General features: G+C 40.8%; 1 protein-coding gene across 2 annotated transcripts in view; it reads left to right on the forward strand.

Annotated features, from left to right (window-relative positions):
* Positions 1-16967, forward strand: part of rb1 (retinoblastoma 1) — a 199872-nt gene that overhangs the window by 31602 nt on the left and 151303 nt on the right. For both annotated transcript variants that reach the window (XM_035432080.1, XM_035432081.1), the window contains exon 5: positions 4894-4932. In XM_035432080.1, coding sequence (XP_035287971.1) covers positions 4894-4932 — 39 coding nt within the window. The remainder of the gene's footprint in view (positions 1-4893; positions 4933-16967) is intronic.

Here is a 16967-nt window from a genome sequence, read left to right on the forward strand (position 1 = left end):
TGCTAAGGTGTTGCTAGGTGGTTGCTATGGTGTTCCAGGTCGTTGCTAGGGTGTTGCTATGGAGTTAACGCTGGTAGTTTGGGTGTTGCTAGGTATTTGCTATGGTGTTCCAGGTGGTTGCTAGTGTGTTGCTAGGTGGTTGCTAGGGTGTTGCTAGGCAATTGTTATGGTGTTCCAGGTGGTTGCTAGTGTGTTGCTAGGTGGTTGCTATGGAGTAATAGGTGGTTGCTAGGGTGTTGCTAGGCAGTTGTTATGGAGTTATAGGCGGTTGCTAGGGTGTTGCTAGGGTATTCTAGGTGGTTGCTAGGGTGTTGCTAGGTGGTTGCTATGGTGGTCCAGGTGGTTGCTATGGAGTTGCTAGGTGGTTGCTATGGAGTTCTAGGTGGTTGCTAGGGTGTTGCCAGGCATTTGCTATGATGTTCCAGGTGGTTGCTAGTGTGTTGTTAGGTGGTTGCTATGGAGTTCTAGGTGGTTGCTAGGGTGTTGCTAGGGTATTCTAGGTGGTTGCTAGGTGGTTGCTATGGAGTTATAGGTGGTTGCTAGGGTGTTGCTAGGCAGTTGTTATGGTGTTCCAGCTGGTTGCTATGGTGTTCCAGGTCGTTGCTAGGGTGTTGCTATGGAGTTAACGCTGGTAGTTTGGGTGTTGCTAGGTATTTGCTACGGTGTTCCAGGTGGTTGCTAGTGTGTTGCTAGGTGGTTGCTATGGAGTTCTAGGTGGTTGCTAGGGTGTTGCTAGGCAATTGTTATGGTGTTCCAGGTGGTTGCTAGTGTGTTGCTAGGTGGTTGCTATGGAGTAATAGGTGGTTGCTAGGTGGTTGCTATGGAGTTATAGGTGGTTGCTAGGGTGTTGCTAGGCAGTTGTTATGGTGTTCCAGCTGGTTGCTAGGGTGTTGCTAGCTGGTTGCTATGGAGTTCTAGATGGTTGCTATGGTGTTGCTAGCTGGTTGCTATGGTGTTTCAGTTTGGTTGCTAGGGTGTTGCTAGGTGGTTGCTATGGAGTTCTAGATGGTTGCTATGGTGTTGCTCGGTGGTTGCTATGGTGTTCCAGGTGGTTGCTAAGGTGTTGCTAGGTGGTTGCTATGGTGTTCCAGGTCGTTGCTAGGGTGTTGCTAGGTGGTTGCTATGGTGTTCCAGGTGGTTGCTAGGTGGTTGCTATGGAGTTCTAGGTGGTTGCTATGGTGTTGCTAGGCATTTGCTATGGTGTTCCAGGTGGTTGCAATGGAATTCTAGACGGTTGCTAGGGAGTTCTAGGCGGTTGTTATGGTGTTGCTAGGTTGTTGCTATGGAGTTCTAGGCGGTTGTTATGGTGTTGCTAGGATGTTGCTAGGGGTTGCTATGGAGTTCTAGGCGGTTGCTAGGTCTTTACTGAGTCCAATGTCGCGACCCATAGTTCTCTATGACAAACGGTTAAAAAGTTATGGAATATCAAACATCGGCCAATCAGGAAGGGGGGCGAGGCTGATCTACACCAATGGACAAGGGACTCTCTACCATGGCCAATGAGGCATTGCACAATTTGCGGGAATTTTTTCCCTATAGATATGAATGGCAGAATGTTCAAATCTAGAGAGAGACCAGAGTACTGCTGCTAGATGACAGACCTTTGTGACATCACAAAGGTGAACATTCCGCCATTCATTCTCTATGGGAACAATTGCCCACAAAAATTCAAATTTTTTAAAAACCGTCCACCCAAACTTTCCACAAAGTAATAGCACACCATTCCCGATCAGGCCGCTCGATTTGACATATTGCACGTGTATGTGGTGCGAAAACTCTGGGAGGAGTAGCGGTCCAAAAAATGGGTGGAAAGATAATAAAAACTAGACCATTCCTGCAGAAATTGTGAAGTGTGGTTGCCGCCAACGCAAAGTCGACTTTGTGCTCAATGGAGTGAACAGTGGTAGGTAGTTGCTATGATGTCTGAGGCAGTTGCTAGGGTGTTGCTAAATGGTTCTATGGAGATCTAGGTGGTTTCATGGAATTCTAGGCGGTCGCTACGGTGGTGCTAGGTGGTTGCTATGGAGTTTCAGGTGGTTGCTATTGAGCTCCAGGTGGTTTCTAGGGCATTGCTAGGTGGTTGCTAGGGTATTCTAAGTGGTTGCTAGGATGTTGCTAGGTGGTTGCTATGGAGTTCTAGGCGGTTGTTAGGGTGTTGCTAGGCAGTTATGGTGTTCCAGGTGGTTGCTAGGGTGTTGCTAGGTGGTTGCTATGGAGTTATAGGCAGTTGCTAGGGTGTTGCTAGGGTATTCTAGGTGGTTGCTAGGATGTTGCTAGGTGGTTGCTATGGAGTTATAGGCGGTTGCTAGGGTGTTGCTAGGTGGTTGCTATGGCGTTCTGATCGGTTGCTATGGTGTTGCTAGGTGGTTGCTAGAGTGTTGCTAGGTGGTTGCTATGGAGTTCTAGGTGGTTGCTATGGTGTTGCTAGGTGGTTGCTATAGAGTTATAGCCGGTTGCTAGGGTGTTGCTAGGCATTTGCTATGGTGTTCCAGGTGGTTGCTAGTGTGTTGTTAGGTGGTTGCTATGGAGTTCTAGGTGGTTGCTAGGGTGTTGCTAGGGGGTTGCTAGGGTATTTTAAGTGGTTGCTAGGATGTTGCTAGGTGGTTGCTATGGAGTTATAGGCGGTTGCTAGGGTGTTGCTAGGGTATTCTAGGTGGTTGCTAGGATGTTGCTAGGTGGTTGCTATGGAGTTATAGGCAGTTGCAAGGGTGTTGCTAGGCAGTTGTTATGGTGTTCCAGGTGGTTGTTAGGGTGTTGCTAGGTGGTTGCTAGGGTGTTGCTAGGTGGTTGCTAGGGTGTTGCTAGGGGGTTGCTATGGAGTTATAGGCGGTTGCTAGGGTGTTGCTAGGCAGTTATGGTGTTCCAGGTGGTTGCTAGGGTATTCTAGGTGGTTGCTAGGGTGTTGCTAGGTGGATGCTATGGAGTTCTAGGTGGTTACTATGGTGTTGCTAGGTGGTTGCTATGGAGTTATAGCTGGTTGCTAGAGTGTTGCTAGGCATTTGCTATGGAGTTATAGGCGGTTGCTAGGGTGTTGCTAGGGTATACTAGCTGGTTGCTAGGATGTTGCTAGGTGGTCTTGGAAAAACCCTATATCTACACTGCGCGATGGCACCATTTTAAAAAGCAAGACAGGGCTAGGGAGATTAATTTGATTGATTAATGGTTTTACGTTAAGTTCAGCTCATTTTTACCATTCAACTAAAAACATGTAACTGGGCTGCAATTCACAAAAACCGTGCAACCAATCTTTCCACAAAGTAATAGCACACCATTCCTGATGAAGCTGCTCGATATGACATATTGCACATGTGTGTGGTGCGAAAACTCTGGGAGGAGTAGCGGTCCAAAAAATGGGCGGAAAGAATAAAATAGAATAATAATATGTGCAATAATAATAGTGTGTTTGCCTAAGGCAACCACACTAATATTATGTGGGATAATAATAGTGTGCTTGCCTAAGGCAACCACACTAATAAATAATATGTGCAATAATAATAGTGTGTTTGCCTAAGGCAACCACACCAATAACAAATAATATGTGCAATAATAATAGTGTGTTTGCCTAAGGCAACCACACTAATAATATGTGCGATAATAGTAGTGTGATTGCCTAAGGCAACAACACTAATAATAATAATATGTGCAATAATAATAGTGTTTGCCTAAGTCAGTCAGTCAGTCAGTCAGTCAGAACCTTTATTTAAATTCTCGGAGGTACAATTGAGGGCCAGGCCCTCATTTTCAATGTAGCTGAGATTACAAACACAATTAAAACACAATAAGTGTAATAAAAGATCATAGAATATAGCAACAGTAACTAACATAGTAAATAATAAAATAACTAGAATAAAATACAGTAAAATATAATAAAAAATAAAAATAAAATAAAATAATAAAATAAATAAAATCAGCACAGATAAGATCGAAAACAGATACACTCAGAGACAGGAATGTTCAAAACCAGTGATCTAAACTGCCCATAAGTTTGTAGAGAGCTGATTTTCAGCAATTGTTGGAGCTCATTCCAGGAGGATGGGGCGCTAAAATGGAATGCTGACTTCCCAATTTCTGATCGAGCCCGAGGGACCTTAAGCATGAGCAAGCCATTTGATCGGGTTTGATAGGGTCCAGAGCGCCACTCTTCCAGAATTTTAGCTAGGCATGGTAATTTGGAGATTGGTCTATAATTGTTTAGATTATTTCTATCACCTCCTTTGTGCAGTGGAAATACATGTGCCAATTTCCAGATACTAGGGAATATGCCTGTTGAAATAGAAAGATTGAATGTGTGAGAACTGCTCTGCAAAAAAAAGATAAGGCAACCACACTAAAAATATGTGCGATAATAATAGTGTGATTGCCTAAGCCAACCACACTAATATGTGCAATACTAATAGTGTGTTTGCCTAAGGCAACCACACTAATAATATGTGAGATAATAGTAGTGTGATTGCCTAAGCCAACCACACTAATATGTGCAATACTAATAGTGTGTTTGCCTAAGGCAACCACACTAATAATATGTGAGATAATAGTAGTGTGATTGCCTAAGGCAACCACACTAATAAATAAATAAATAATATGTGCAATAATAATAGTGTGTTTTCCTAAGGCAACCACACTAATTATTACCTGTGTGCCTTGATAAAGTGGTTAAATTCAACCTTTTTTCTCCTGGTCTTTATTAAAAATAGATCATTAAAAATGATCAGTAATTATCGACATCGACTGAAATGAAACATTTTATTGTGATAAATTTTTCAGCTATATCGCCCAGCCCTAAGCTGCAGTGAACAAAAAGTCATTACCATGTTACATTTATGATGCGATACATTTATCCCCTTTATCTTTTTTCTTTATTTTAATTTTCTTCCACTCTCAACTCTCTTTCAGGTTGTGTGGGAAAATCTATGCTGAGCCACCTGACTCCAAGTAAGTTTGGCAATACAGACCTAAATTGCATTTTCCTTCTTTTTTCTGTCTAAAAAATACAAATTACCACAAAAACTTAAATGAATATTTCACTTTGGTATACGACAAGTCATTTTACAGATCCTCCCCCTTTGTATTTGCATAGTGTGAATACTAGCAACATCAACTTTCCTTGCTGACCATTGACAGCATTTCTCTCGGTTGTCAGGCTTTTGTAAGGATTTAGCCATGGTCACAGGGAGGAAAACAAGTTTATCTGACTCCATTAGCCTGTAATGTGGATGTTTGTGCGAATATGGGTTTGCGTGAACGTGTATTGCCTGTGGAGTTCAGGTAATGGTATAATCAAAGTCCACAGACAGTCAGAATTGAACCTTCAGTTCACTCCCATTCATTTTTGGGACCTCACCGAAATGAATAGTTTTAAAGCACAAACTAACTACGGAGGTAATGGATCAATAAGGGAGCAATAATGTCAACAGGTATCCATTTGATATCTTAAGTATTTTCAATGTTTTATTGCTATATAAAACAAAGATCCAGCAAAAAGTATTGTTGTTTTAACCAAGTGATTTTGCGCACAATAACAAAATTAGACTAACAAAGTTAATAAAACCTACCTCATATTTCTGTGCAGTAGCGTATTGGTAAATAGACACACTTTTTAGCTAAACTTGAAGTATCCTAAAACTGAAAATGGCTAAACAGCTCACAAAAATCAAATACCATGATTAAGAAAAACTATATACATTACATTGATGTATTAATCTCCGTAGTTAATTTTTTAGCGTTTTAAAACTGTTAATTTCAGTGAGGTCCCAACTTCAGAGGAATTGTCAGTAGTGACAATTGATCTTATACAAAAGTTATACAGATGTGAAATATTCCTTTAACTTCACAAACCCGGGTGACGCATTTTGGCGTCATAAATCACTACAATTCGTCGTCAACGAAGATCTCCGTATCAACGTAATTTCCGAAGCTGACTCGGTTTTATTTATTTTATCAATGAGGGGAGGGTCTGAACTCTGATGGCATGTATCTTTAGCCATTTGGGTGCAATCTATGCTGCTTTAACCATGTCAACAAATCACGCCCAAATCTGTGCGTCGGGGTGCAATGGAGGACAGTCCGTGCCACAGTTCATGCTAAAGTTTGTTAGTTTGAGAGGATGAATAATTACTTTTTTTGGCATGGATCCATTTGAAGACTATATCGGGTGAGTTTGTTTAGTCTTTGAATCTGTCATTATGCTGAGAAATTGCTAAACCATTTTTATTGATAGTATTTGCGTTTCTCTGCAAACGCACAAAAACACGCTGGTGTAATAAAAGAATGACGTAAATATATATATAATCCGCATCGTTCCGTTGCTACCATAATGTAACAACTTTCTTGTGTCTACAGCTGCCGTTTCTCGCTGGAGTTACTCATATTGAATATAAACAGAAGACGCAATTTATGCTGTAGTCTGCCAATGTCTAAATATAATACGGTACTCTGTGCGCAGCACGCAGGTAGCAGGGATGGCGAGTTGATATTTTGCCTCAGAGACAGATTATTCTATCTGTCTCTGAGGCGCTCTGAAATGTGCATTCTCTGCTAAGCTGAGCAATGGATTGGAATGTGTGTCTGATACCTTTTTTTCTCAGGGAACTGCTATCAGCACATAAATGCACTGCCCCGCCTCTAATCTCCTAACTTTGCCATCAACTCCCCCTGCCCCCCTCCCCTCCCCTGTAACTTCAACAGCAGTTAAAATAATATAGCAATAATAAAGTACAAATAAAGTAATATTGTTTTCTTTAGTTTACTATTGTTCAAAAACAAATCATTTTTTATACCATAAATAAAAATAAATTTTATATAGTTCTTTGGCATTAGTTATAAATAAATATTTTGCATTTCAATTGTGCATTTGAAATAAAAACAGTTCTATCAACATTTTTAGGTCCAGTCCTTTCTGGTGCAAGGCTCAGGCGCCAGGTTCATGTACATAATGCCACATTGTAAAGCAATGGCAAGTTCAACTGACATGATATTTGGTGTGGGTACTACATACACCCTGAACTTACATTGCAGGGTGTTTTCATTGAGGTGAGACATGTACTTTTGGAAATACATTTAAAAAAAAAAAAAATTTTCATAAGTAAATTCAATTTTTTGTTTTGAACTGCTTTTGAACTTTTTGATTGTCTAACTCTTAGAAGTAGAATTTTTTTTGGTAGATTTGGGTTGCCAAGAGATTTCTGATAACTGGTATGTAATACTTGGGGCTTCTTAATTAACATGTAAAAAACGGTAAAAAAATGAAGATAGTGAAAAACTGCCAAAAACCACTGAGTCCTAGGGTTTAAGGCACTGATTACACTCAACACAATAGGAATGAATTGCAATTAACTGTAGTGTGCACATGGCTGTGAATGAGAGCTGTGAACCCTGTGGCTGGCAAACAGTTATGCAACCATTGACAAAAATTCAGTACATGATTTCATGGAAGCTTGCTGCTGATTGGTTGTCATTTCAACACCCAGTAGTTACAAATGTTTCTTTCCCCCCCGGAAGCATTTCACATGGCCTTTGAAATTTGGAGATTCACTACTGCACTGCATGTGTGATGCATGATTTTATACAGTCAGCTCCATAATGTTTGAGACAAATACATTTTCTTGATTTGGCTCCGTACTCCCCAATTTTAACTTGGTAATCAAATGATTCACATGTGGTTTTATTTATGGGTATTTTTATGCACTTTGGTTTCACCCTGTAGAAATTGCAGCACGTTTTATACATAGCCCCCCATTTCAAAGCACCAGAACATTTGGGAAATATTAACATTTACAAATGAAAGCAGTCCTGTTTAGTGCTTTGCCACATATGCTTTTCATGCTGTGACTGCTTGAAGTCTGACACTGATATCATCAGGTGCTGGGTATCTTGATGCTCTGCCAGGCCTGTACTGCAACCTCCTACAGCTCTTGCTTGTTTTGGGGTCTAGTTTGCTTAGGTTTGCTCTTGTGAAGCAGATGTTCAATTTGCAGATTGAGTGAATGACTTGGCCAGTCAATAATTTTCCAGTTTTTGGACTTTTGGTTTTTATTGGTTAGCCGTATATTTGGGATCATTGGCTTGCTGTAGCTCCCCCTAATGGCTGACTGATTTCAGTGGGAAATCAAGAGGTCAACATAGTCACCAAGTTTCATGATGATCTGCAATTGCCGTTAATATCTGATTGGCAGATGGTGGCCATGTTTTGTAAGATGTTTTGGTCATTGCAAGAACTGGTTGGGTCTTGCAAAGAGAATGTTGGATACAAAATTTCCACTTGATTGGTCAAACAGTTGAAGAGTTTTAGGCATTTAAATGATTTTTTTCTTATTGTGCCACCTGTTGGTAGAGATGTGTCAAGTCTTGCAGGTGTCCTCAACAGCCAGTGTTGTACTTGTGTACCAAGTTTGGTGATGATCGGTTCATGAGTTACAGCTGTTTGGCATCTTTTTACCTAATCAGATGGACGCTAATCCATAGATGGGCACGCCCCCTCAATCCTTTTTGCGGGGACCTTTGATGCGGGAAGCATGCAAAAAAATAGCTGTCTGGTATTTATGCTAATGAAACTAACTTTTACAAAACTATCTGAGTGAAATTTCATGTTGATCTGAGTATATAAGGCAGAGTTTAATTGGCAGAGTGCGTAAAAGTAAGCCAGTAAGGCAATGGGGGACAAAATTGCTGAAGCGCATACCATTTTGTGCAGGCCTAGGCTCGGACACCAATAGCTGTTTTTCTGAAAAGAGACGAGGAACAAGAGCCCTGTGATGTCATTTCCCTACAGAAAGTGTCAAGTCCCAAATATCTTTGTTCTCCCAATCATAGTAAGTTTGAGCAAGGAGGCCTGCAAACCTGACTGAGTCACACCAGTGCTGTCAGCAGGATTGCGCAAAAATTTTGGCAAAGTATTGTGAGAAGCTTGTGGAAGGCTACCCCAAGCGTTTGATTCAAGTTAAGCAATTAAAAGGCAATGTCTCCAAATACTAAAAAAGTGTATGTAAACTTTTGACCCACTGAAAATCTGATATAGTACATAAAAGCTGAAATAAAAATGTCTCTTAAGCCCTGTTCGCACGGGACTAGTATTACCTGGGGACCTCATGTGATTTAGAAATTACCCCCCCATGTCTGTGTTTCGTGCGGCACATTCGCATGGGATAAGCGAAGTCTGTATTTTACTCGAATTTACTGACATTATCCCCCCGGATATGTCAAGGCTCTGCTCTGCGTAACAGTAAAATACGACCCCAAATCACCGAGATGCTGATTCGCACGGGACTAATATTATCACATGACCTCTGCTTTTGGCAAAATATGGTAGGTAATTTGCGGTGGAATTTTTACTTTACAAATTACGGACATGGCAGATTCGCACGCGATTAAGATCACAGACGACCTCCGCAATTATTACAAGTTACTAGAGTTCCCCAGGTAATACTAGTCCCGTGTGAATAGGGCTTTAACTATTATTACTTAACACAGGAAATGTATGGTAACAATGCAATGTGTGGCGAAAAATTTTGAGAAAGAGTTTGAATGTCTTCAGTCTAGGTATATGTAAACTTCCGGCCTCAAATGAATGTGTTTGTGACAATTTTTATTTATTTTCCCAAACTTTTTTTATTTTTTGGGTAAACGAGGGACAATACAAGCACATGCTATTGAATGGGAACAGTGAAAATGCGCCCATCTATGAGTAAGGTGACGCTCAATGTTTCCGCTGGTATGGTTTTGCCGTGGTGTGGCGCCATGGCAAAATCCTTGCCGCCACACCATAATAAAAAAATAATTAAAATAAAATAAAAAATTATAAAATAAATTGTATATATACTGTATATAGCCTATATATTAAATATTTCTGCCTAAATGCGCTTTCAAAACTGTACTGTCACGTCTTTTTATTTTCAAAAAGAGCCTTGGCCGCGCGCTCTGCGCTTGCTCCTTTCTGAGGTGGTCGGAAGACTTGCAGCGCGCGAAGGTCGCACTGTCTGTCAAAGCGTCACTTTTTTTCTTCAGCGACCGAAAGACAACGAAAAGGTAGGTATCGATGCTTCAAATATTACAAAAATACCATAGTGTTAACCAGTGTTAACACTATGGACCAAAATACGTGCCGGTACCTACTCCTCAAAATACATACTGTTTAAAATAAATTAATGTTGGTAATCAAAAGAAGAGTCGGTAGTCATATACAAGTCCAGACAGCTCTTGCCCATCTCAAGCACTGGTGTTAACTATCATTCGGTGATGACAACTGGCAGATCCTAACTCTGTTCGGGCAAGGGGAATGCCTCATGCAGTTGTCTGATCGGACAAGTAAAAAATAAATGTGATAAATATGTAACGTTATCTGAAAATAAACAGTGTTTGTTTGAGCCGAAGTGGAACCTGTTCCAGTTGAGCTACGTACGTGCCCTTTTTTTGTCTAGAGCTGCTGTTAATGGTACAATACATCTGATTAAAATGGTGACCTGGAGAAACCCGTCGGATGTTGCGGCTGCAAATTGTTGGCAAATTGCCAAAACAGTGTGATTTAAAAAAAAAAAATAAATATATTTTTTTTAGGGCATTTAAAATGTTTGAGTGATTCAACTACTTCCATTTCCATACTACAACATGGTGATTTTTTTCCATGAAAACAAAAGGTTTTGTGAATGTAGTGAGCTAGCAAAACTGAGAGTTAGGCTACAGTTGCTACAGCTGACAGAGAGGGCTGCATTCTAATAACAATTATGATTATAACGAGAGGACCAGTCTCACAAGCTGCTGCAGTGTCTAGAAATGAATACAGATAACACTAGCTAATAAAAAATACATTAATCAGGCATCTAAGTTAGTTAGGAAATGTTTGTATCATTCTTCTCCGTAGAATTAGAATGTAACGGAACAGAATCTTTAAAGCCATTTTTCTCACTTTTTCCTTTTTTTTTTGCATGGACAATGCATGTAAACTGTCATTTGAATGTGAGAGAGACAGAGAGAGAGGGCTTTGAATGTGGACCCAGCTCAAATTATATTGTTAAATAAAAAGATAAAACATTCTAACTAAGTACTATTTTGTCATGGTAATTGAATTAACTTAGCAGAAGTGTCCCTTTTAAAGGGCAATATGTAACTTTTCTTGAGTATCAATTTTGGTTATAAAGTATATTCTCTAAGATAGAACTTCTAGATGGACAATGTGCTCTTTTAATTGTTCTCACCCCACCATAACTCAAAATACAGGCCTATTTTGCTTCAATATTTACAAACAATACAAGGGTTAACAAACCTTTTATGGTTTTAAAGTACATCTGAAGCTACACGGACACCCAGCACCTCACCAAGAGATCAATTCCACAGAAAACACTGTGACGCTAGTAAAAATTTCCATACCCGCAAGAATTGATTGTGTGAGAGCCATAATGTTTTGAGAAGTCAACATTTTTTTATGAGACGCCAGAGATTCTTTCAAGCATAATATGGTGACGATAGGCCAAAAGGCCCAGGAGTAGTTTGCAAAAGTAGGTTTTGCAAAAAAAAAATAAAATAAAATAATAGCTGAAAATCTCATATGGCACAAATTAAAATGTAATTACTTTGTGTTGGGCATGCGCTATCGAACATGGGGAAAAAAGTTTAGCTTCTACTCAACTCTGGAGACATGGGCCAAAACATAAATTGTCGCTACTGTGCCATCATCTGGCCCGTACCTGTCATTGTAATAACCTGAGTTAGGTGGTGCATATAAACATACTGATTAAGATTCATAGCTCTATGATTTATGGTTTTTGTTGCCAGGTCAGTTTTAGGGATGAATAGTGTGTATATATGAACCACGAAAGGCAATTTCCACCTGGTTTACTCTACTCTTAGATAAAGCCTTACAACTTTGTGGCAGCACACAAAGGTATTATGGAATTTATTGAAGGGCATGTGTACCTTTTTGTGTCAAAATTTAGGAAATGTGTAAAAAGAATGATTTGTGGTATACACAATGTATATACTAATGCAACTTATTTTTTAGTTTGCACCAGCTAGTGGAAAAAGTCATACACTGTTCACTCCGTCCTGTTTCCCACCACTGCAAAAAAATTGTGCAGATAACTGAAAATAAAATTTTGCTTGGGTTTTTCCAAGATAATAGTAATACATTTTATTGAACAGGTGCCTTTCTGAACACTCAAGGTCACCTTACATGATACTAAAATGGATAGAGAATGACAAGTCACTACAAATATGTAGGCTACATGATATTAAAAACAGTTAGAAAAGACAAAGACACTGCACTTACAGGACATGGTATTTTTTAAAAAATGAAATAAAATAATAGTAATAAATAAATAAAATAAAAGTGCCATGGGGGAGTGTGCAGAGTTGAGTTTTTAAATGTTTCTTAAAAGTGGGGAGAGTCTCAGCATTACAGATGTGGGGAGGGAGTGTGTTCCAGAGTTTGGGTGCTGCACAGGAGAAAGCCTGAGATGTTGGGACAGTTAGAAGTCTTGCAGAGGAGGAGCGAAGCGAGCGAGTGGGTGGTGGTCCAGGAGAAGATCAGTGAGAGAGGCCGGAGCTAAACCGTGAAGTGCACTGTAGGTTAGCAGGAGGGTTTTGAATTGTATTCAGAATTTTACTGGCAGCCAATGAAGTTTGTACAGGATTGGAAAGATGTGATTGTATGTTGTTGTGTGGTCAATATTCGTGCTGCAGCATTTTGAACTAATTGAAGTTTGCGTATTGATCTGATTGGGATGCCAGTGAAAACAGTTACAATAATTCAGCCGAGATGTTACAAAGGCATGGATTAGAGTTTCTCTTGTGGAGTAGGACAGGGTGGGCCTGAGTTATGTTGCGGAGACGGAAAAAGGCAGATCTGGTGATGTGTTTTACATCAGTTTCAATTGAGAGTGGAGTCAAGAATAACACCAAGGCTCTTCACATGAGCGGGAAGTGGGATGGGGAAACGGTCAATAGTAATGGGAAAGTTTGGAGTTTTGGATAGTGTGGATTTAGATCAGGGGTGCCCAACCATTTTTGGACCAAGATCTACTTTTAAATTTGCCATTATGCCGAGATCTACCAGTCCAAATAGGGAGCCGTTGCCATTACTGATAGCCTACCTATGTGTTTAATATGCAACAAACAGAAAAGTAATCCAGTTATAATAAAAGGTAGTTCTCTAAGTTGGAAAAGTGGAAATAAATGTACTTCTCTACCTTAGTGGGACCGCTGGCACTGGGATGAGGTTGCTAGTTTCTCGTAGTCAGGGCAGTAGGAGCTGGTTGCAAGCCTTAGGCAGGCCACAAGGTGGTCATCCGTCATTGTGGATCTGTACTTTGACTTGATGATTTTCATGTGAGAGAAAGCAGACTCTCAAAAATAGGTTGACCCAAAAAGTGCTGTCAAGTTCAAGGTGCATCTTCTGAGGTTGGGATACTTTTGTTCCAGCAGTAGGTTCCAGAACTCTCCATGCATGCCAGGTCTTGCCCTGGATTTGATCTCAATGTCATTTTGCAGTCTGAGGATCTCATTCTCAACAGAGCTATCCAGGTGGAACAGTGATACTATTTTGGAGGCAATGCAATCCACATCAATACTTGCACCAAATGGAAAACACAGATAGCTGGCAGCAGGCTCAATGGATGCAAAGTCTGTAAAGCGCTTCTCAAATTCTGACAAGATGCTCTGAACTTGCTCCTCATAAAGTGCACTGTCAAGCTGCACAAAGTCTTTGCCCTGACGTTGAAGTTCTGCCTGCATGTGAGGAAAGTTCCGCATGTCACAGCGTTGCAGCCTACTTGACAGCAGTTGTAGTTTGCTTTTAAATGTGTTCACTGAACTGATCATGTCGATTACATATTTATCCTTACCCTGCAGCTCTAAATTAAGGTAATTAAGCAGGTCAGTGAGATCTGTCAGGAACGCTAAATCCAAAAGCCACTGGTAATCCTCTAGCTGTGCATATTCTGCATGTTTTGAAAGCTTCATAAAATCTTTGATTTCAGGCAATAATTCAGTGAATCTTGGCAAAAATTTACTCTGCTTAGCCATTTAACATCTGTGTGCAGCAGCAGGTCTGTGTGTTCTGTGCCTGTCTCCTCCAAGTGAGCACGGAATAACCTTCTCTGTAGACTCCTGGCACGAACGGAACACACAATCTTCATCGCAAAATCCATCACTTCTTTCATGTTTAAATTCTTCCCACACAATGCTTGCTGGTGAATTATACAATGATAATTAAGGAAGTCCGGGAAAGATTCACTTTGTTTGCACAATGCAATGAACCCACTAGTGTGGCCTACCATCGCTGGAGCACCATCGGTTGTAATGGAGATGAGCTTAAAGAGGGGCAATTGGCTCTTATTAACAAGTTCCATGAACGCGTTGAAAATGTCTTCACCTCTAGTGTGTCCTTTCAATGGCAAAATGGTGAGTAGCTCTTCTTTTGCACTCATGTCTCCAAAAACGATTCTGATAAAAACACATAACTGTGCCACATCCACCATATCAGTTGACTCATTGAACTGGAGAGAAAAACACTCACATGCGTCAATGTCCTTCTTCAGTTGCTGCTCGACATCCTCTCCCATTTCCTCACATCGCCGTGTAACAGTATTCCGGGATAATTGCACGTCCTTAATAGCAGCCACGATATCCGTTTTATTCTTAAAGTCACCGAAGAGTGCGTCTGCAGCCTCGACAAACGCTTCTTTAACAACCTCGCCGTCCTTGAAAGATTTCTTGTGTTTAACAAGAACGTGACTGACGCGAAAAGATGCTATCGTTGCAGCTTTACCCTTGGTGTTGGGCCTGGTAAAAATGGACTGCTGTGCTGCTAACTGACCCTTCAGTGCGCGCACTTTTCGGGTGCGTAGAGCTGTGTTAGCTGGGAAATCCATCTCGTAGCGCTTGTGCACCGTTTTGAAATGCCGCTCCAAATTGCCCTTCTTCGGTATGGCCACGCTCGCAGTGCAGATAAGACAGATGGACTTCGAATTTGAGTAAACAAAAAAATAATCCTCCTCCCACTCTGAATGAAAATGATAAGTTTTCGATTTTTTGGCTTCTGCCATGTTATTATTTTTTTTTTGCCAACTTGGCTAGCTAACTAGTCAATCATGGACAGCTCTCAACTTCCCCAGTTTGACACAGACAGTGATAGTGACAGCGAGCCCCTAGCAACGCAACGTGACTGTTTGTTATTGATTGGATGTTCAAGCTGCTTGAACAACCAATAAATAACACATCACAGTTTTGGCTGTGCATGCTGGGTGTTGAAGTGTATCTGGCAGGATATGACTCCAGAGATTGCACGGTGAAAAAGGAGAGCACGCGCAGGAAAACGCTGATAAACTTTTCTATTTTTTACAATTCTATTTTATATTGTCCACACGTCTTGCGATCGACTGGGAATCAGTCGCGATCAACTGGTTGGGCACCCCTGATTTAGATCCTACAAGCATGACTTCAGATTTGTCACTGTTTGAGGAAATTATGGGTCATGTACTGGTTCTGTACTCTAGCAGCACTTTGAGTTTGAAAGGATACAATGACAATGAGGTTGAAGTGCAGACTGTCAGCTTTCATTTGAGGGTATTTTCATACATATCGGATGAACTGTTTAGAAATTATAGAACCTTTTGTACATAGTCCCCCCCATTTTCGGGCATCAAAAATATTGGACAGGACGGAGTGTAGCACAGTGGGTAAGGAACTAGACTTGTAACCGAAAGGTCGCAGGTTCGATTCCCGGGTTGGACACTGCCGTTGTACCCTTGAGCAAGGTACTTAACCGAAATTGCTTCAGTATATATCCAGCTGTATAAATGGATACAATGTAAAATGCTATGTAAAAAAGTTGTGTAAGTCGCTCTGGATAAGAGCGTCTGCTAAATGCCTGTAATGTAATGTAATGTAATGGACAGTTTAACAATGTAGAATAAAGTAATCATTTTTAATATTTGGTTGCCTATCCTTTTTAAGCAATGACTCCTTGAAGTCTGCGACGCATAGACATCACCAGATGCTGGGCATCTTCCCTGGTGATGCTCTGCCAGGCCTGTACTGCAGCCATCTTCAGTTCCTGCTTGTTTCAGGGACTTTTTGCCTTCAGTCTCCTCTTCAGCATGTAAAATGCATGTTCAATTGGGTTCAGAACCGGTGATTGACTCGGCCAGTCAAGGATTTCCACTTTTTGGCCGTCAAAAACCCCTTCGTTGCTCTAGCAGTATGTTTTGAGTCATTGTCTTGTTGCATGATGAAGTGCCGTCCAATGAGTTTGGAGGCATTTGGTTTTACCTCAGCAGATAAAATATTTCTGTAGACTTCAGAATTCATTGTTCTACTTCTGTCTGCAGTCACATCATCGATGAAGACAAGTGAGCCCGTTCCACTGGCAGCCATACAGGCCCAAGCCATAACACTCCTCCACCATGTTTCACGAATGAGGTGGTATGCTTTGGATCATGGACATTTCCTTTTTTCTCCACACTTTCCTCTTTCCATCACTCTGGTACATGTTAATCTTTGTCTCATCTGTCCACAAGACTTTGTTCCAGAACTCTTGGGGCTCTTTTAGGTGCTTTTTAGCAAACCGTAATCTCGCCTTTCTATTCTTCAGCCTTATCAGTGGTTTGTAGTGTACCCTCTGTAGTCCTGCTGGTGTAGTCTTCTACATATGGTAGACGTTGACACATCTACACCTGTATCCAGGAGAGTGTTTTTTATCTGTTGGGCTGTTGTCAGGGGGGTTTTCTTCACCATAGAGAGTATTCTCTGGTCATCCACTACAGTGGTCTTCCTCTATCTACCGGGTCTTTTAACATAATTGACTTCACCAGTTGTTTTTTTCTTGTTAATGATGAACCAAACTGTTGACTTGGGCATGCCCAGGGTTTTTGCAATGTTCCTGATTGATTGATTTTCATTTCTGAGCCTTATGACGGCCAGCTTAATTTGCATCGACACTGCTGTCTTCCTCATGTTGTCACACCCCAACAACATCTCCT

Source organism: Anguilla anguilla, chromosome 9 (assembly GCF_013347855.1).
Source record: "Anguilla anguilla isolate fAngAng1 chromosome 9, fAngAng1.pri, whole genome shotgun sequence".
In the NCBI taxonomy this organism is placed as follows: domain Eukaryota; kingdom Metazoa; phylum Chordata; class Actinopteri; order Anguilliformes; family Anguillidae; genus Anguilla; species Anguilla anguilla.